At 39.5% G+C, this 20,247-nt stretch overlaps 3 protein-coding genes across 5 annotated transcripts in view; 1 reads left to right on the forward strand and 2 right to left on the reverse strand.

Moving 5' to 3' along the window:
• LOC108129823 (atrial natriuretic peptide receptor 1) overlaps positions 1 to 9,547 on the reverse strand; it is a 37,186-nt gene extending 27,639 nt beyond the window's left edge. Inside the window, exons 1-4 of one of the 2 annotated variants that reach the window (XM_070281052.1) lie at positions 9,454 to 9,547; positions 4,069 to 4,798; positions 3,509 to 3,692; positions 3,246 to 3,448 (exon numbers count right to left, since the gene is read on the reverse strand). In XM_070281052.1, coding sequence (XP_070137153.1) covers positions 3,246 to 3,448; positions 3,509 to 3,692; positions 4,069 to 4,798; positions 9,454 to 9,489 — 1,153 coding nt within the window. In that variant the 5' untranslated portion in view covers positions 9,490 to 9,547. Of the gene's footprint in view, positions 1 to 3,245; positions 3,449 to 3,508; positions 3,693 to 4,068; positions 4,802 to 9,453 lie in introns of both variants that reach the window. The other variant, XM_070281051.1, reaches the window with a different exon arrangement.
• A 1,252-nt stretch (positions 9,548 to 10,799) lies between these two features.
• Positions 10,800 to 16,554, reverse strand: glob1 (globin 1). 2 transcript variants are annotated; one of them, XM_017248332.2, is made up of 4 exons: positions 16,495 to 16,554; positions 11,581 to 11,826; positions 11,357 to 11,518; positions 10,800 to 11,298 (listed from the first exon to the last, which is right to left on the reverse strand). In XM_017248332.2, the coding sequence occupies exons 2-4, from the start codon at positions 11,737 to 11,739 to the stop codon at positions 11,158 to 11,160; spliced, it is 462 nt and encodes a 153-aa protein (XP_017103821.1). In that variant the 5' UTR covers positions 11,740 to 11,826; positions 16,495 to 16,554; the 3' UTR covers positions 10,800 to 11,157. The 2 variants fall into 2 exon arrangements, with proteins under 2 accessions (XP_017103821.1, XP_017103822.1); XM_017248333.3 differs by lacking the exon at positions 16,495 to 16,554 and adding an exon at positions 14,920 to 15,263.
• Positions 16,555 to 17,820: 1,266 nt separating this feature from the next.
• On the forward strand, positions 17,821 to 19,560 carry EndoU (Endoribonuclease U-specific). The gene is made up of 5 exons (XM_017247383.3): positions 17,821 to 18,241; positions 18,305 to 18,464; positions 18,528 to 18,733; positions 18,797 to 19,029; positions 19,112 to 19,560. The coding sequence occupies exons 1-5, from the start codon at positions 18,112 to 18,114 to the stop codon at positions 19,352 to 19,354; spliced, it is 972 nt and encodes a 323-aa protein (XP_017102872.2). The 5' UTR covers positions 17,821 to 18,111; the 3' UTR covers positions 19,355 to 19,560.
• The last annotated feature ends 687 nt before the right edge of the window (positions 19,561 to 20,247 follow it).

Raw genomic sequence — 20,247 nt, forward strand, 5'->3', positions numbered from 1 at the left:
GGCATAAGAATGTCTGCCAAGTGCAGGGACAAAGTCTCTTTTTTTTCGTTCTTTCCCTTCAGGATGTGTTCTACATGCAAACATTTGTTTTACGTTTTGTGCAACGCTTCTTTAGTGTTACTCTTTTTTCCTTTTCTTCTTTTTTTGAAGGTGTCTTTTAGAGCTTTTTTCGCTTTCAAGTATCTCAGTTGCCAATAAGCGGCTTACGCTATTTACTAAGAATTGCTTTTGGTTTTCCCAACGGTCGACTTGTGGTTAAATTAAGGTATTATAGTAAGATTTGAATTCAAGACTACTACGAAGTAGTTTAACATTTTTTTGGCTTGGTCTTCGAAGTTAAAAAACAGAAAAAAAACTAAATGTCTTTGTGGTAAACATTTAGAGTAATTTATCTTGGCCCATTTTCCTGTTCATTTTCACAAATAAAGAAAATTATTTAGCATTTAGCAGATGCGCCTTCTACACCAGAATGTTTTCAACCTCATTCCCTTCCCGTGAAGCAAAGTTTTTCTTGACTAATTGTTTTTCTAGGCTTCCTCGCTGACAACTTGGCCAAAGTTAGTGTCATAAGTCGGCTAAAGTTGTCCCAGCAGGAAGTTTAGTTTCCAGAATAAGCAAATCCATATTTCTCTTTTTGAGTAAAATCATTTGGTATGCCAGTAGCGTTCAACTGTTTATGTTAACAGGTTTTGGCTTTTAGTCCAGGTGCAGTCAACACGTTAGTTGGCTAAATGGGTGTGAAAACCCATCTGTGTGTGTGTGCTGGTTAGCCACATATGTAGTACTTTACTTTTTGCGGCAAAGTGCCTGGCATGTGAGTATTGGTTAACAACACTCTGCAACATCAGCAAAAAGTTTTTAATCCAGTGGCAGGGCGGAAAAAGTCGCATATAAAATTTGTGAAAAACTGGTGGAACAATTGGTCCGTTGGCAAAAAGTTTGAGCATTGGCCGACTTTAATTACGGCAGCTTGACAGAGACAAGTTATTTGATTATTTTCCAAATGGTAATTACTTTTGTGATTGAATCAATGGGATATTTTCCAGGATTCCATTTCATATCTATTGTTTTCTAATTCGATCTGGCTCGTCCTGCCATTCGAGCCGGTTCGCCTGTGTGATGGCTAATTGCAAATGCACTTAGCAGGCAGTAAGCCCGGCAACTAGGCAGGCAGGCAGGCAGGCTGGCTCACACACCCACGTGCAGGGGAATCGCAGTTCTCAGAGCCTCATTTGCATGTTTGTTTCTCGCCAAAGCCCCATCTCCATCGCAATCCTGATTTCCATTGGGCACCTTGAGATGGTGGCGCTTTTGATTCCCCCGCTTCGGGAATGGCAATCAAATTTTTCCCTCTGCATGCCAATGCAATCCTCTGCCAAGGCTACTTTGCCACGATGTTTTCATTTCCTACATCTAAATAAATAAACGAAATCTACGTAAAGCCCTCCTCTCTCGCCGTTCAAAACGGCAATGTTCTCTTTATAAAATCTGTGAACGGGTGAATTATATTAAAGGATAGTCAAAATTTCATAAGTAGCTCTCTAGTACCACATAACGTTGAGAAAAAGTACCTACATATGCAAATTTATGGCTTCGCGTTTTCTAACTTAGTTGGTTAAATGGCTTTTGTTGTGAGAGATTAACAAAAAAAAACCGGGGTTTCCCGTTTTGGGAAACGGTCTGCTCCTTTGGACTCTCAAATTTGTAGAGTTTCAAAAGGCGAGTTGCATAACAAGGATGCACTAACGAGTAAGATTTATGAACGGTTTAATGTTATATGATTTAGGTCTTGAGAGAATTGTTGGCTTCTTTTTTGGTAAATACTTGTGTATTCTCCATGGCTGCCACAGGCGCAAAAACGGCACATATTCGGGGGCAAGTCGAGAACGGAGAAACATTTTAATTGTTGGTGGCAGTGCCTTGGCTTGCATATATCTTGGCAACAGCTGCTGGAATGTCCACGGACATGTGGCAAGTGCCAAGAAGGAAGCAGTTTGAATTGGCAGCCAAGAGCCGCCAAAAAGGGCGACTTTTCCTGCATGACAATGAGCACAAGGAGCCAACTTGTGTTCAAAGTTTTTTGAGATTTTACTGAAAACATTTTCCCTAATATGTTTGTGTTTTTGTCACAAATAATAGCATGACATTTTTTAACTTTTACTTGTTACAGATTTTTATTTTAAATTAGAGGCAATATTTTTCTCAAGATGCCCATTCTAGGACTTAAACAGAAAACTTGCAAGCTGGAAAATTGCATCTGCAGGCTTTATCCCCTTGTTGTCCACACAGTTGCCGATCATTTATCAAATAATGCAGCTTTGGCTTGTCAGGCAGGCCAACGCTTTCCGTGCCACATGCCTCAAATTATTCATTATAAGTATAATTTTCTTTCCGTCTTTCACTGTACTTTGATTTGTATTGTTCTATAAATCCATCAATCATTGCTTTCACTTTCCACCATAATTTCCATTAGTTATACGTCAGGTTCTTCACCCACTCTCACTTAAACGGCCGATTTCCGTTTCCGGTTAGACACGCTTTCCGCTTTGGCTGTAGTTCACTTGACGGTTTATCACCGGCTTCTGGCGCCTTTTCGCCATGGCCCGACTCGATTGGTCTTCGTACTCTTTTCGATATCGAAGCATTCGAATTGCACACAGAACCGGCATTTTTAACCAGCAATCAGCTGGTGTGGCAAGTTGCACGTGGCAAGTAATCATAAAGCTTTTGCGGGGAGTTTATAGGATTGGAGAATGGGTTTGTTTATGTTTTTTAAGTTTACGGGGTGAGCTTGTTTATTTTTTTGGCATTTAAAGCTTTTTTTAGTTATATGGATAACTTATATGGTTTTTAGAATTATGGATTAATAAACTTTAATTACCTATTTTCCTTACCTTTTACATAACTAACATATCACCTATCCCATTACCAAAAAATATTTATAATCTTATTTTAATACGTAGAAAATAGTTTTAATAAAAAGTTAAAATAGTATTCAGTCAAATAATATCGCTCGTTAAACTTTTATTTCTACTTCCAAATATTTACACTTTCGCGGTCATTAAGTATACGCAGTGTTGACCACTACAAAAGCTGTAACAGAAAACTTGTATGCGCTTATTGCACTTTCCTTACTGGTTGCTGTCTCAGCTTAAACGTTGGTGAAACTCTTAACAGAGTTTCCCCTTCTTAGCCCAGTTAACAGTGGGTAAAAATCTTTGCTACAAAATCGTTCTAACACTCACTTGCATGTTTATTGCCAATTTCTCGGCGCATTTCCTCCGTGCGATTTGTCAAGTTGGGCTCTAGTGGAAATTGGGCAAATGTCATGTTCTCGTTGCGCATTTGTTTTCCTAAGGATTTCATCATGAGAAAGCAGGTGTGCATTCCGGCGACACTTCGTTGCCCGTCACGTTCGTAGTAGAAGATAGAATGGGACCAATTGTGCCTGCAAGGATGCTAGTGCTTTTGGCAGGGATTATGAATATCAAAAGGATAACACACTTACCGTTTCATCACGTTTATGGTCAGTTCGGAGATGGTCTCGAAACTAATCATTCCCGTTCTCAATAGCATATAGAACTCGTCATCGCAGTCGGTCTTCTTCTGTTCAAAGTCGTAGGTGGACCCACCCACTGAGATCAAGGGAGTTCCCTGGCTATTGAAATACTTGGTGATACGGCTAACAGCAGCTGGTTAAAGGATAAAGGGTTTGTACAATTTTAATTAAGATCCAAGGCTTCAATGTTATAAATAAAAAAAAATTGAGGGACAAATGCAAAAAAGTTCTTGTCAATTTAATAAATTGAATTTATACATTCAAGCTTAAAGATTGAAAATATTATATATTCAAGGAAAATGTCAAAAGAAATTTGCAATTCTTTGTATATTCTAAGTACGCATTAAATGTTCCATACCCTATATTGTTTGTGACCACAAATTTAAGGTGTTTACTTATTTTTGCTGGCTTGGTTCCTCTTGCATTTTTCTGAGAAAACAACTTCAATCTTTCTTGATATATATTTTAATAGTATTCTAAGCAATTTTTAAAAATTTGATGCCACTTACCCAGAGAGTAATCGCAGACAGGTCCAAAGATCACCTGGGCGCACTGCTTGATGATCCCGTCCATGGCCTTGATGACTCCCAAGGAGGCATCGCACTTGGTGTCGTGGGCCAGCCATTCGAAATCTATATGCGGCGGTATCAGAGCCTTGGCCCGGATCTGTTGCTCGGCCACTTTGAGGATAGGCAGGACTCTTGGCAGAGATGCCTGGTACATGTTGTCGTCTGGCAGAAGGACGAGAGCTCTAATCGTGCAGTTCCTGCCACTCGCATCGCATATAGCCTCGCAGTCCCTGGCCGGCTCCTCCCGGCAAGTGGCCACGCAACTTTTGGGTCCCAGAGCCAATACCACAAGCAGAAACAGAAGCATTAGAGCCAGGTGTTGTCTGCTCATTTGGGTATTGTTAACACCTGTTCTTGGCAATTGCGCTCCAATCAAATCGAGTGACTCGCAACTCTCGGCTGCTCTGTCATTTTGAGAACCAAATAGCCTGTGCTGGGCTTTGGCCTGGCTAATTTGCATAGTCTCTGCTTTGAACCAGGGGCCCCCGTTTCTCCGGATCCTTTGCTCCTCCCCTTCCAATCTGTCTCTCCGAAGGACTCTTGTGACAGCCACTGGGTAATTAAGTTGCTTTGATTGCTCGCATAATTGAACCGAAGTTTCGCCGCAACATGTTCTGGCTCGGGGCTGGCTTTTTGAAGAGACTCCCTCCGTGCTCGACTCCTTCGGTTCCTGCTGGTGTGAATCAAGTGATTGAAGTCATTAGCAGTTTCCTCGCACTTTGTGGATACTACATAAATCATTTAAGTTTTAATGGGTTGCCTTTGGGGCTGAAGTGCATTTCTGTGAAACGGCTCGAGTGCCGAGCACTTTAATGTGAAACTGACACTTGCATGCAAATGGAAAGAAGGAATAAAAATGGCAGGGCGAAAGAATATCTAACTTAGAATGCATAGCAGTGCATACTCTGTATTCTTAAAAATCAATTAATAAACAATTTCCTTTTTTATCGAATGTCAAAATCCGAAACAATAAAAATCAGACCCTTAGCCATAAATTTATTTATTTTCCCCGACAGCTATCACATTTTTTAGTATTGATAGCGAAAGACAACAGCCTTTATCTTCGATTGCAGGGGTTCTATAGATGCACGCACGCTCCAAAGTAAACAGAACCTTTAACTGCAGAACCTCCCTAGCCATAGGTATTAATCATATACCTCTTTATTTACGACTCCGCACCATAACAACATTACTTTGACAAGCATTGCGAATGAATGGGTTTTACGATATGCTTTCGGGCCCCACAGTGAGTCACGGCTACTGATGCCCAATAATTTGTTAGATTTTCCTCGACGTTACTGCAGTAGATAATGAACATGGTACCTGTTGTTTGCGGCAATTTCCATAGAATTGTTGTGGATTGCATGCGGCCTGTGATAAGGCGGCTCATAACGAAGGCCATTCGGGGTAATATTCCGTGGAAATCTCACACTCGAATACCTTTCAATTTTCGGCGTCACAACAATTTTTTTGGCCACAATCTCTCGAAACGTCATCAAGAACAAGGGGAGAAATCGGCAAAAAATATAAAAATAATGGTCAGCCCTAGTAGGTAGGGATTTCTAATCTAATCGGTGACAAGCTCTAAACTTGTGATTGTTCTGTATCGCAGAGAGTTCTTTCAGTTAGTCATGCGGCTGATCGTCAAAAGAAATCGATGGGATAAACTTTGGACTTGAAGAAATTAAGGGTTCTCAATTTCTTGAGATAAATCTTTCGATTTATTATGTTTTTGGCAATAACTAAAGGGAGCTAAATCCATTTTATATCATAATAGATTTAAGAGCTGGTAATGTATTATAAATATACCTAAAGTCTTTACCAAAAGTATTTACAATATCGATTTGGTTATTACTATACCGATTCCGGATATACTTTCCATGCCACCGATTGGTAAACTATTTTTGTAATTCTATAAAAGTCAGATAATTCAGTTTATCTCGTTTCCGATAAAGCGTCGTGGGTAGGCTGAACTTTAGATTGCGTATACGCAGTGTGTGCGGAAAGTCCCGATCTAACAACCCACCTACATACTATAAACATGATGATGATGGAGCGGGGAAGCCGCATTGCCGAACACATAAAAAACACTGCAATCCAACACTTGTGGGCAATCGGAGCTGTCGGCAATTAATATGAATTCATCACAGGAACCGTGACAAAACAGAAAATGGAATGCCAAATGGCAGGGAGATATCAAAACTCAGTGTGGGTCATGTGCCTGCCAACATGCCGCGATATCGGTGGCGATTCGAGGCGAAGAAGGCTAATTTCATTTGGCAACCGCAATGACTGTGGCCCAACCAAAAAAGTGCCAACATCAATCATACTGAAGCACACTATTTGCATTGATAGAGGTGCTGGAAATAGAAAAAAAGCAAATATTTCCAGAGCTGCGAACGTAAAAATCAAATAAATTTATTTACAAATTGGCCTGGACATCATTCAGGGAGCCTTATCAATTTCGTTAACTGGCCCAGTCGTCTTGCCGAATGTCAGTTTATTTTTATTTTTAGCGAGCACTGACTGATTAAGATCGCACCGAGCGGCGACCGAAAGCCACAATACGCCGGCCGAATCAATCATGTCCGGAGATTTTGGCTTTGTTTTTGGCCCGAAGCCTGGTCGTAAGCCCATCGACCGTACTAAGCCCCGCACTCAGGCACACATGGACGCTTGTCCAGGGCTGTACTGGAGTATTTGTCGAACTCGTAGTTATGCTGTTGCCTCCCTTTTTTTTATCAGCCACTCGGCGTGTAAAGCAAACAAATCTAATTCAATGTGATTTTCAGTTTTTTGCATGGGTGCTGTAGTTGTTGATTACCGGGTTTTTCTAATTTTATTTTAGACGTAAAGAAACTAAGCTATCAAGATAGTTCAAAAATAACAAAAAATAATAATTTGCATGGAATTTCTTCAAAAGATTCCATGGTTACGGAAAAATATAAATTACTAAAATAATTTTATTTTTATGATTAGATTATTACAAATCCCTCTACCTTTTTTTCTAATTGATAAATATTTTTTTATGTTCCAATAAAATCATACTCCCTATACACCCTTACTCACTCTGCCAGTCGGTCACTTATCAAAACGCAATTTCTATTTATATCTCCAATTGTTCAATGGTAATAAACAGAAATATATAAATCAATATTAGCTCACCCGACGAGTGAAAACACTTCATTATGTGTCCCACTTCAATCCCGGCTACTTGAGAAAAATTTATGTACAATATCAGTATATCAATGTATCGAATATATGACCTTTGGCAAACACACGCCCGCCGATCGGAATGGAAATGAACTGCCGGCGGTGCCGCCAAGTCGGAAGACAAACCGTCTACGATTCGGCTTCTTGTCTATTTTTAGGCATTTGTTTATTTTTAATGTGCAATCAAGCAGCTTTCCAGCCGTCTGCCCGTCCTCTTCGATAAGATTACGGAAAAGTCCATAATAAACAGATAGTTTGTACACGATATTGTTCACGAGAGGCAAGAGCGAATCCATATACCAGTCATGGGTCGCCAAAAAAAATTTTAATAATACCTCTGTAGCCTTGCTTGTTGGCTTGAAAATATATAAATCGGTTTTAGATCTCTGACATTTGCATGAAACTTAAATTATCATTTGTCATCAGGTAATTCCAAAGGGATTTCCCCGCGCTAAAATTATATAATTTACGATTTTTTAATGCATGCATAATTTTCACCAGAAATGGGACAAAAATAAACATGAGTGACAATGAATTAATAATATTTCATTTAATTAAAATAAATAAATCTTTCCCGCCGCTACAAGCAATTTGAAATGAAAATATTTTGATTATTTAATCCTTTAACCCTGTGGCACCGACACGTGTTTTAATGTCTAGACGAGCCCGATAAAGTTTAAATTGTAAACCACCAGGACCAGGGCCAACCAGGCCTTGGCACTGAGCCCTGTATAAACATCCTGGCAGGATGCCACAGAGTGGCCATGCGGTGGCATTTATGACACGCGTGTTAAATTCCAGCGAACTGTTTCCACAGTTTCTGCCCGCAGGCGGTTAATGGACGATATAATTAAATCTGGGCTTAAACGGATTTAATTAATTTTGTTCGTGTTCAAGAGAATCGACATGGGGAAATCTTAAAGCCACTAAAAATAGTATCTTACTACTATAGAGAACCCTATTTTTCTGGCGCCACAAAGTGTGAACTTGTCTGCAAAATAACCAGAGCATGTCCTTGCCATTCATAGTCTGTGCTTTGTCACTGACCAACTTAATATGCTCTAAGAACTTTTTTCTTTAAACCAAATCGTCAAAACAATTTCAAAACTTGCTACAAGAAAAACATTTTCATAAACTGCGCAACTATAAAAGGCTTAGAAAAACAAGCCAAGCCTTTTTGCCAAAAACTTGTTCATATTTGTTGGGGTATTAGTTTACAAATTGATTAATGAAAGCATATATTATCCTGCCGTTAAGCCGATAACTGGGTGTGACTCCAAAGCCCATACATTTGCTCGTGCCGACGGCAGCATTACGTATACGCAGTGTAGTGTTTGGCTTGCTAAGTGCTGCCTACTTCGCAGCAGGACATCAAGGATGCTGGCAAATACTCCACAAATTGTATGCTAAACATGCTAGAAAAGTCAAGTTTAAAAGGGCACAAATACAGTGAAGGGAAAACTGCAAGGGAGAACTGGATAATTGTTGTTTACGCCTTTTCGGAGAATTTAATTTGAAAGTTGGGGTCAAAACAAAGCCCAAGCAGAAGCCTTGACATTTATGTAGCAACTAAGATTACCAAAGTTGGCCTGTAAACTGAAAAAAATAAGCCCTTTAAGTTTTTAAAGCATTGGGTATCAAAGTATAGAACAAGAACCAGAATCCATCCAGATGATTTATGCAAATTCAATAATAACAGACTGCGGCGTATGAGAAAAATGTGTGCCAGATAAAAGCCACAATGTCATCCGGTGCCTTGGCTACACCGTCCTTTTAGCCAAGTTACTTTGTCTAGTCCCTGAACCCGATGGGAATTTCCACAAAGATATTTTATTTTAATTTAGCAAATAGATGGAAAGAACTTTGCGATATTTGCCCTGGGGCAAAATGCTGTTTTGCAATCATTTGCTTTTATCATCATAAGGCGCAAGGGGACGCCGACTCGAAAAGTGAATTTGCATGGAATATATTGCCTGTGGGCGTGTTTAATCCAGTGGAGCAGCAGACAAGGCAAGCAGGATGGGTAAGAGCTTATAAAGAGTTGTCGATGAATGCCCGGAATGCCTGTGACAGGCTTCAAAGGAGAAAATCCTACTATCTGGCTTGGCTCACCTTTGCTTTTGTGCGGAAAATTATTTTGAACGGCATAGATTTTTGTTCACAATTTCTGATCAGCCTTAGGGCTTTTCACTATATTTTATCGTCTTTAATTCAAGAATTTATTTATATGTTTAGCTGTTAGCGATAGTGCTTTAAATCATTTTTATATATCCACATTTATTGCTGATGCAATCACAAAACTTCGAAATTAGTTTATAAAAATCAGGACCACAAGTCACAATCACTCGGCCGTGGGGGAAAAAAAATGTTTTCTATTCAAAGGCGTCGCAGAAAATGCAAAAATATCATCGAGTATATGGCGGCTGATATATTTTTCCGTAAAAAAAAAGAATTTCACGCCCGTTTCGTTGCCGCGTGGTGCGCGCGATGCCGGAATTGAACTGAAATTGGCGGTCGCTTTGGTAAACTGCTCACTTTGTTATTTTTTGTTCTTCATTATTGGCCGAAACTATTGAAAAGCTCGGCAAAGACGTTTTTTGTGGAGCATTTCACCAACGCCGAGACTCAACAACGCTCGATGTTAGGTGATAAGATAACAGTGCCGCACGTAACAGAGTTGGGTCTGTTGGGTCGGTGGCTCTGTTATCTGGAAACTGAGACAATTGGTCGTTTAACTTTTTCCAAGAAACGCCCCTCTATTAACTTACCTGCTAGGTTTTCTAACAAGATACCTTAATTACCTTAACCATACTTTAGTAATCTTAAATCTCTTTGAGGGCCGGATTTTAAAGATTTTTCTTTTAAATGTTTCCTTACAAGTATCCTTAATATTGTTATACCTATATCCTACCTTTCTCAACTTTCAACAATGCTTTATTTTTATGATTGCTGGCACTCCACACATTTCACTAAGCGCTTTTTCATTTGCCAGCACTCTCGCGGGCTCCATGGCGTATACGCAATGTCATCATGACCACCTCTACCAAATGCCGCGCATTGTTTTCCGGGGCACGCATTTCGGCTAAAACGCCTGCAGCTCTGGGCCCACCTCCCCACTGCATTTATGTGTTTTAAAAATGAAAATTAATAGCGTTTTCAGAACAACTGACGGAACAGTGGCTGAGTGATGATTGCAATTGTTTGGCCAACGGGAAACTTTTGGCATGAGTTACAGGCAAGGCTGAAATGGGGGGAAAAGCATAGAGCGGAAATGGTTTTCGAGTGCGCTTAAATGCTTTTTCAGTTGTCCTCTTTACGTGTGAGTAAGCAATTATTGTAATTATAATTTCGTGGGGATTTTCAGCATAAAAGCGTAAGTGAAAATTTGATAAATGCCGAGCAATTTAAAAACCAGGATTTATTACGAAAAGCAGCTTAAATGAAAACGGAAAATGAACTCACTCTGAATCCACACTGAATTTTATTCATAAGCATTGGTTTTTTTTCTGACTGATTTCATTTATTCCTTTGTTATCAAGTGCTTAAGGCTGACAATGGGTTAAAGCTTTACAGAGCAATGCAAGTGCGGGTGTGTGTCTGGAGTGTGGTGTGCGGTGTGTTGTGTGTGCGTTTGTATATGTGAGTAGCTCTACGCAGAAAAAAGTTTCCAGTGTATCTTTGTTTTTTGGACATTCGCATTCATTATTACAAAACGAGAATAGCTAACATTTATCAATTACTTAGAACTACATAAGCTGTGCATGTGTTGCATGTTGCATCAGTTGCATCCGCGGGTGCCACCTAAAATGCCCTCCTCTACTTGGCGTTGCCGTCCTCGTCAATGGCCTTGAACATAATGCCGTAGACATGGTCCACCAACTTGGCCCACGTGGCCGCTTGACTCTCGTTCAGACTGCAGGCGGCGGTAAGGACCTCCAGGATAACTTCTTTCAGTTGCTGGAAATAATAAAGGATTTATAGTAATTTCGGTAATAAAATAAAATGGAATGCTCACATTATAAGACTCCTTGGAAATGGCACGCGGTATGTGACTGACGGCCACCTTGGTCCAGATCTCGTCCAGCTTCTCCTGATCGCCATCCTGTCCCAGCAACTGGATGGACTCGTCAAAGACTCGAATAATCCTGCCAGCATGTGCCCTGAACCGGGCATTGCCCTAAAAAAACATCCCAAATGAATTATAAATATTTTAAAATTTAATTCAAATATTAAACTCACGGCTAGCTCCTCCAATGGAACATCGCGGAAGGGGAACTTATCCAAGGTGGACGGATAGCGGGTGAAAAAGAGCTTCAGTATCGCCGCTCCGGAGTCTGTGGGTGTTGCCACGGGGATTTCCCAGGTCTTTTTGATCATTTGTACCTCATCGCTGTTCATCTTTATGCTCCGTTTGTTGCAAATTGAAACTATTTAGCACTCTCTTACACAGTAGTTGGCCCCTCTCTTTGCGGCGTTTGGTTTGGTCTGAAAGTGTAGCGGCGAGAAAATGGAATTAAGTCAATTTTTGTCGGCCTCTCTTGAGGGCTCAAATTGTAATTGACAGTTTTACAATGCCTTCCTCCCCATTAGCCGTGGGGGTGCGGAAAAAATACACGAAACTGAAAACAACAAACAGTGGCTTACATAAATATGCGCACAGCACGTGCTAAAAGTCAATGCCTTGGCTGTATGGCAACAAACAACACAAAAATAACATCGTCATCATCGTCATTATCATTATTACTATTTCCAAGCTCAAATTAACGTCTGTCAGTTGGGCCGAGGCAGAAGCCCCCCAAACCTTTTACTCATGCATTTTTTATCATCATCAGAGATGGCAGCGTGATTCAAAAACAGTATAAATTAAATATATATTTAATTATATAAAAAAAAATTAAAGCTTTAATACACATTTTTTGAAAATAGTAATTTATTTTCTTGACCCAAACCATTTCCTTATATTTTTTTATCATTAGAGAATACAAAATAATAGCTTGATACAATTTTTTTGTATTGACCCTTAATAACCAGGGATGGTTAATAATCAGACCCCGACCCACATACATACATAGACAGCTCTCGAGTTCATTAGCTGACCCTACCCCTGCCCCCAAACGGCCCCCCAGTTGCCCCCAGATACTTTGTGGCTGGCTTTCGCTTGCAAAAATTACCATACCCCATGAGTTCCACTAAGAGGTGGAGAAAATGAGAATAGAATTGAAAATAAAAGAGAACGGTGGAATTCTCCATTCCAAAAGCGGAAATGTAGACAGCAAGAGCAACCAGAAATGCGAAATAATTCGCAGACATGCCGCCGGGAATATAGTATTCTATATTCTGCAAGCTTACAATACGAATAGTTCCACAATACAATTCTATACAAATCGAATAAAAAATATATTTTTGAAAAATGCAAATAAGACGGCAGGAAAACAAATTATAAGTCGCGTAATTTCGATGCAAATCGGTCATCAAATAAATATTTATGAAGCAACAGAAAAGCTACAACTGACCAACCAAACTTTTATGAATAATATCGAATATTTTTTTTGTTTTTTAACTTGTATTGTTTTTTCAATTATTTTGAAGAAGATTTAAGAGGGAAAAATAAAAGACCCACAACAGGGAAGGCTCATGCTACTGTAAGGTTTTGGGAAAACAAAACAAGGGTAAACGTACAAGTTGATTAAAAATTTACAAGGCAGACAGTCAGCAAGTCAGAAAGTCAGGCCCCGAGCGGCACACAAAAGGAAGACAAGAGTGCACAGTAAATAATAAATTGTAAAAGCTTAGAAAAGATTAATAAATTACAAAAATTATCTTTGTAATCTTAAGAAAGTTATTACATTTTTTTATAAATTTCTAAGGTTTTAATTTTAATAGTTTTTACTATTTTTTACTGTGCTTTGATAGAGAAAAGGATTTTAATAAACAGACAGAAAGAAACCCGTAGAATGGACTTAAGTGCAGCCGCAGCAGGTGGCCGCCATGTTATTGTTGCTTTCAGAAGTGGACTGGGTTAAGGGGAGGTCGGTGCAGGCACAGGATCCTACAATAAAAATTTGCCATCTCTCAGTAACCTTGCCTACAAGACACCTTCGGGGCATAGCAGCCTGGTACATGGTCCACCGTCCATATGTATGCCTTATATCTGTGTGTGTTTTGTAATATCCTTCATGCCAAAATGGCCTGTGGCTTTTGCGGTTGTAGTCTGAGCCTGTAAGAGTGTAAGTGTTGGCCACTCACTCGCCCTATGCGTGCATGTGAGCGTGAGTGTCTGATGCAGTCAAGAGTGAAAAAAGGCAGCAACAAATCAAGCGTTGCCTTGTGTTCCAACACTCCGAGAATAAACTGGCTCATAAGGAGCTTTATTCTATTTAAAGGTATTTAAATATATATAATACTGATAAAAAGGATCATACTTTCTGTATGTTTATTAAAACATTAATATGTCCTATATTCTATAAAATTTGGCACTGTGTATTAATGTTGCCGTCGGCGTGTCAGTGTGAGTCTGTGTGCCAGTAAGGACATTGAGCGCTTAATTAAATTAAGGCAAACTTGATGGACAGCTACTAGACAGCCAGCCAAGTGTGGCAAGGAGCGAGTGATGGGGGGGGGGGTGGATCGAATGGGGTAGGCAGTGGCAGTCAGGCTGGCAGGCAGGAAGCGGGAGGCAGGTCAGGTGTTGCCAAAGTGCCTTCTATTTGTGCGAGTGTTGGTGTATATTTGTTTTGTGATGCTGCCACTCAAGAGTCGCTATGGATTTGGTTGCACTTCTCGCCATCCCGCTTTCACGCTGGCTTTTTTCAACTTTTGGAATGTGTATTTATTTTATAAAAGTCAAAAACAAAACATTGTTGGTTGCCAAGCTCTTGAAATGCGAGTTGGCGATATAACAACTTTACAGGAATTTTCAAATACCATCGGAAAGGTTGAGGGCTCTTCAAAATATGGACATAAAAATCCAATATATTGGGGCCAGGAAAAATGGGATACAGAAAATAAATACCAAATCAAAGTCATATTCAGGACTGATACAGATTTTTTATTAATTTCCTGAAAACCCTTTTCACATTCTTGGGCTTTTTGTTTCTCATATCCTTTATAATTTATTAAAAGCCAAGAAATTCCGTTCCAACTTTAGTTAGAAAACACAACACGTTTAATAAAACATTCACTCTTTAGAAAGTCCTTTAAATTGCCTTTAAATCCCCAGCCTGAATGCTTGATTCCCAGGAACACACACACACACGGTCGGATACACGCACACACACAGATGCACATCCCTGTTCTCATCACAGGCATTAGGGATAATGACTGCCATACCAACAACAACAAAAGCAACAATAACATCAACGACAACAACGGTAATCACAAAAAAAACAACAATAACAATCTGCTACTGCCAGAGGCGACACTTGTTTGCAAGGACACCGCAGAAATCCATAAATCCAAAGTCTACTATTGTGCGCCTTTTTATGGTCCTCTGCTCTTCCAGTTGTTTTTTTTTATCCTTTTTGTGATTCCCTTTTTTTGTTATTTTTTTTTGTGCATTAAATAGTAGGGGAAACGAACCTAGGGAAACTGAAATGTGCGAAATAAACGCACGGAAGGTGTGATAATCAGCTGTTGCCTGTTGAGCGCGGTAGATGTGGGCGATAACGCGTATTTACAGTTCGTTTGCCGAGTGCTTTCTGTCGCTTTTATTCACCCAATTCTTTCATAATTCCGCTACCGTTCCACTATCATACAATTGCTGATTTTAAAATTTGTTCTGTTAGTCGTTTACTAGTCGGGGTTTCCTGGTATTTGTTTACAATTTTTTTATTGGCGAACTTGATTGGTTTTTTGTGGTGGAATTCGCGAAATAAAATCCGAGTCGGAGGGCCGCGCACCGCACACGTTGCGTTCAGGTTGAAAACAATTTGGCGGGTAGCTTATGGAACGGCCCGCATCCGACCATTGTGCCAGATACCGATTACAAACAAAGAAATATCGAAGAAACCAACAACCTGGCAACTCTATCCGCTCTCGCGGAAGTTTTCTCTCCAAACAAAGTCTGAATAAAAAAAGTCAAAATTTTACACGCAGGCCAATATATTAGCCAGAAAACCTACTTTTTAGTTTAGTTTTAAGGTCTGGCACCTGATTTTATTATTGGAAAATCATTTTACAACTTTGAGAGAGAATTTTAAAATCTTTGAGGCTGACGTTTTAAATGCCCGCCAAAATCAAAATGAGCGAAAGCTCCTCCATGAGAGCAACAATGGCACAGTGGCGCTGTCTGAAGGGGATTCCGGTGCAGGTGCGCCTACTTTGCCAATAATTTGGTATTCCATTCAGGCGTAAACTGGACAAATAGGGATCTAAGTAATAAGGCACTCCCTCTACTATTAATTGCACCTGTAATCCAAGGGTGACCGTAAAAGCAAAGAAACCAAAGTACCACCTGTGGACGTACCGTGGAGCATTTACGCTTAAACGAAGGCTTTAACTAAGCTCTCTCTCGAAAGCTAAAACTTAAGGAAATCTATTATAAGGAAATACACTAAGTCTATTCTTTAAAAAACTCTAAAAATGTTGACTGAACTATTTATATAATAGTTATTTTATATATAAAATAATATTTTTCTTTATTTGATATTCGAATTAAAATTATAAATAAATTTGTCTTCTTGCCGCATGTTTCTGTTTTTTTAATAGAATATATTGTATGATATGAAAAATATAGATTTTTAATAGATATAAGTTTCCACATTATATAACCTTAAACCTTTACAGGTTTTATTTTCTTTCAATTAAATCAAGTTTAAACTGCTGTTTTAAATGATTAGTAAACTTTCCCCTTGATAACAGTATAGTGCAGTTTTACGAGCAACAGACCACCAAATTCGAATTTCCTTATCATTTTTATATACTATTTTTAAATTTTCCAGCTCACTATCAGCAAGTAAACAAGTCCCTAGAACTTACACCTCTAAGGCCACAGACAACAAACAAAATCTTTTCAATATTAATTTAATAAATTTCTTTTAAACATCACACCACAAAATACACCGTAAATTGTTTTATTAATTGAAGAGTGTAATAAAGTCAATTGAAAATATTTGCATAGATATCCCCAAATACTATATTTCAATTCACACTCACTGTCTAAATTATTGAATTCCGAGCAACTGCACAGACCGCTGATTAAATTCAAACTGAACACAATATCTTACCAGCTGGTGCCTTATAAAAGATTTCCGAACGTGGCAAACACAATAGCAACTATTGTTGTGCCCGAACTGGTAATCTTCGGTTCCATCTATCATGAAGCCGAAGCATTTAGAATCATTAGAAAATAAACTTGGGAGAAAGTTAAGCTTGTTGTTTGTATGTATATGTATTTCTATTTCCCAATATTGAACACGAATTGCGTGATAATTATTGACGAATCTTTAAGACAAAACAGAAGTTCTAACCAATAAAAAAAACATGCTCAATGACTCCCGGGATAATAGAGCTTTAGATTACGATGACAAATCATCCAAAATGTTGTTTCCATGTAGAATTAGATTAAGATAATTAAAGATTTATATTTATACTAAAAAAAAGTTTCCATTATGCTTTAGTAAATAATTTGAAGATATGAAATAATTTATTGCAATTAATTTGACATATTTTTAGAACTTGTGCCAATAATTACTTCTGCGTGCCAAAATATTGGCTTTCCATTTTGTTTCTGATAATTAAAATTTTGCATGTTGTTACCATAAGAATAATCGTTTTGCCTTCAGAAATGTTCAGTGACGAATGTCGCTTCACACTTCAACTTTTATTATATAATTAAACAATATTTTGTATTAAATTGTATTTATTCAATGTTTTCTCAAGACGTCACTGCTTCCTGTTGGTGGCTTGTGGCCTGGCAAACTAATGTTTAGACCCGATTCGGGTGTCATTAAATTACAGTCGAGATGGTCATACAAATGACGCGATATTTAACCATACAAGCAAATTGGTAATTGCGTGATTAAATTATTTGTTTAAGTAACCCCACAGAGTACTCACTATTCTAGGCACGTTGAAAATTATGAATGTGTGCGAATGGAATTGTTTTGGAATTTTCATACCTGCCTGGCCATATGTTAGCATTTGTAAGAATTTTGTTTGAAAAAGCAAAGTATTTATTACCCCAACGATTTATAGAAGCAATTGATACTCATATATGTATCTTCTGATATGTTTTTGTTTTATTTCTACTGAGTACCTACACGTTAGGGTTATAACAAAACCCTTTTTATTAAAGCTAAAGACTGTTGGTCTCGCATACTTTTGTGTGAGCAAGAATATATTCATGTAACTGACCACTTATCGCCATATGCTGTCATTTTATGAAGTACCCAAATAGTGGGGGGCAACCTGAATCCGCACCTGGGCAACAACGAGCCTCTGGCGAAGCAGACGACAAAAACAAACAGAAACAGATGATCCCCCAGAGAGCAAGAAGGCCCCAACTGACAGAAAGAGCGGGAGAACCAGTTATCCAATTTGGGGGAATTTTGTGCATAATATGAGCAGTGGGATCAGCGCTGGAGCAGAGCTATCTCAGAGATACTTCGACCGTTGTTGTGACCAGATACTTCGAGCAGATAAACTCGATCTTCGCAGAAAAGATCTATTGCCAAAAAGCAGCTAAAAACAAAAACGAATCGAGGGTACAAACAAAAGGCACAAAAACAAATGTTTAACTAATTATTATTAGTGTTTGTTAATTAAATTAAAATGGACGCAGTGCCGCAGCAAACAAACAACAGCAGCAGCCCCTTCGACGGAGAAAAATGCCAGAAACTCAAGAGATTCGTGATTGTTGGCCTGCTGATCACGATTGGCATCTTGAGTTGGCACTTTTACGGTCAGAAATCTCTTTTATTTTAAGAGAAAATATATCTTATATAGTTTATATTTCTTCTCTTAGAGTACTTCCACAGCAAACCGCTTCCCAAGACGCCCGACGATGTGCTGACCCTCTCAAAGAATCTCTACGCGGAGGAACTGGAGGTCAGTCCATACCTCTACAAGGTGAACATTCAGGGAAAGACCTCATCTGGAGCCCACGATGATCGTGCCCCGAGAAAGTAAGTGCTCCTAGAAGGAGGACCTTTCCTAACAAAATTTAATTTGTTACCAACCCATTTCAGCCTCTTTGAACTGCATCAGGACTTGCTGGTTAGGGATGCCAACTCCACAACCGCCCTGCTGATGCGACTCTTTGACAACTATGAGTTGGATGTGGGCGTGGCAGAACACTCCACTCCCGAACATGAACAGGAGCAGCATGATTTCCTTAGGGCGGTCATGAACACCCGGGTGATGAAGCTAACTATGAGATTTTTGGTGAACAAGGGTAAGACGAGATACCAGAATGACGCTTTTAGTATGTATCTAACCTTTTGATAATCTCCCACAGATATTGTGAGCTCAGATTACGATGACCAGCTGCGTCTGCTGCAAGAGCTCTGGTTCACTCCCTACTCCCGGGGACGTGGCATTATAGGGAGCTCCAGTTTCGAGCACGTTTTCATGGCCGAGATCCGGGACCAGAAGGTTCTGGGGCTGCACAATTGGCTTTACTTTGCCGATCAGGAGCAGCGCGGCAATGTGGACTATAAGGGCTGGATGAAGCACCAGGAAATGGGAAAGGTGAGGTGATAAGTTCATCAACTAGGTGTCATTCACACTTCCCAATAATAGCAATAATATTAACGAAATTATTCTCTAATAGCCCAAACAAATGCTTTTGAGTATCAGACACACGTTCTATAATATCCAAAAGCCCTACAACGGACTATTTGTGGGCACGTCGCCCGAGCTTGATATGAGCCTGTACACCGCCTGCTTCCTTACCACCCCGGAAAAGGAGCCCTGCCACATCCAGCTGGGTCACGTGAGTGCCTCCATATTCTCGTACGCCTGGGACTGGAAGGGAAAGCGCCTCATAGCCACCGCATATCCCGACGTATCCTAGGACCCAACCCTTCGGTCAAACACTCAGTAAATTTAAGTTATATTTGTGTGGCAGTACTACTACCTCATCATAAACACCAATCCTCCAAAGTCAAAGTCAAGTTCATTTTATTTTGGCACTTTATGAGTGCTTGGCTGGTTGTCGCTGGCAATTGACGAGCCTGTCTGTCAGGACATTCTGCTCCTATCTGGCCATCATTCTAGTTGTTTTGACAGCGTTGCGTGGTCCTGGGCCCGGGGCATTACATCATAAAGTTGTTTATTAGTTTTAACGTTAATAGTTATTACTTGTGGAAGTAAAGGAGTCACTTAGAGACTTAGAAACTTAGAATTTCTATGGATTGTAGTTTTTTTTGTTTAGTTTTAGACTCTGAAATATAAATAAGTTAAAGCTGGCCTAGGATAGCAAGGGAGCAAGGATATGATAGGGCAGCAGGGCAGCATGAAAAATGGCCAAAATTGGGTCAGATTTTAGGTCGTCAGTTTTTTATACCCTTGCAGAGGGTATTATAATTTTGTCCAAAAGTGTGCAACGCAGTGAAGGAGACATCTCCGACCCTATAAAGTATATATATTCTTGATCAGGATCACCTCCTGAGTTGATATGAGCATGTCCGTCTGTCCGTCTGTCCGTCTGTCTGTTTCTACGCAAACTAGTCTCTCAGTTTTAAAGCTATCGTCTTGAAACTTTGCACACACCCTTCTTTCCTTTGCACGCAGTATATAAGTCGGAACGGCCCGGATCGGCCGACTATATCCTATAGCTGCCATATAACTGATTGATCGGAAATGGTATAACTTTGGTGTTTTTTGAGTTAGAGAGTTCAAATTTGACATGAGAGCTATTTTTGGCAAAATAATACGACATGCCAAATTTCATAAGGATCGGCCGAC

The sequence above is a fragment of the Drosophila bipectinata genome, chromosome 3R (genome assembly GCF_030179905.1).
Source record: "Drosophila bipectinata strain 14024-0381.07 chromosome 3R, DbipHiC1v2, whole genome shotgun sequence".
NCBI lineage: Eukaryota > Metazoa > Arthropoda > Insecta > Diptera > Drosophilidae > Drosophila > Drosophila bipectinata.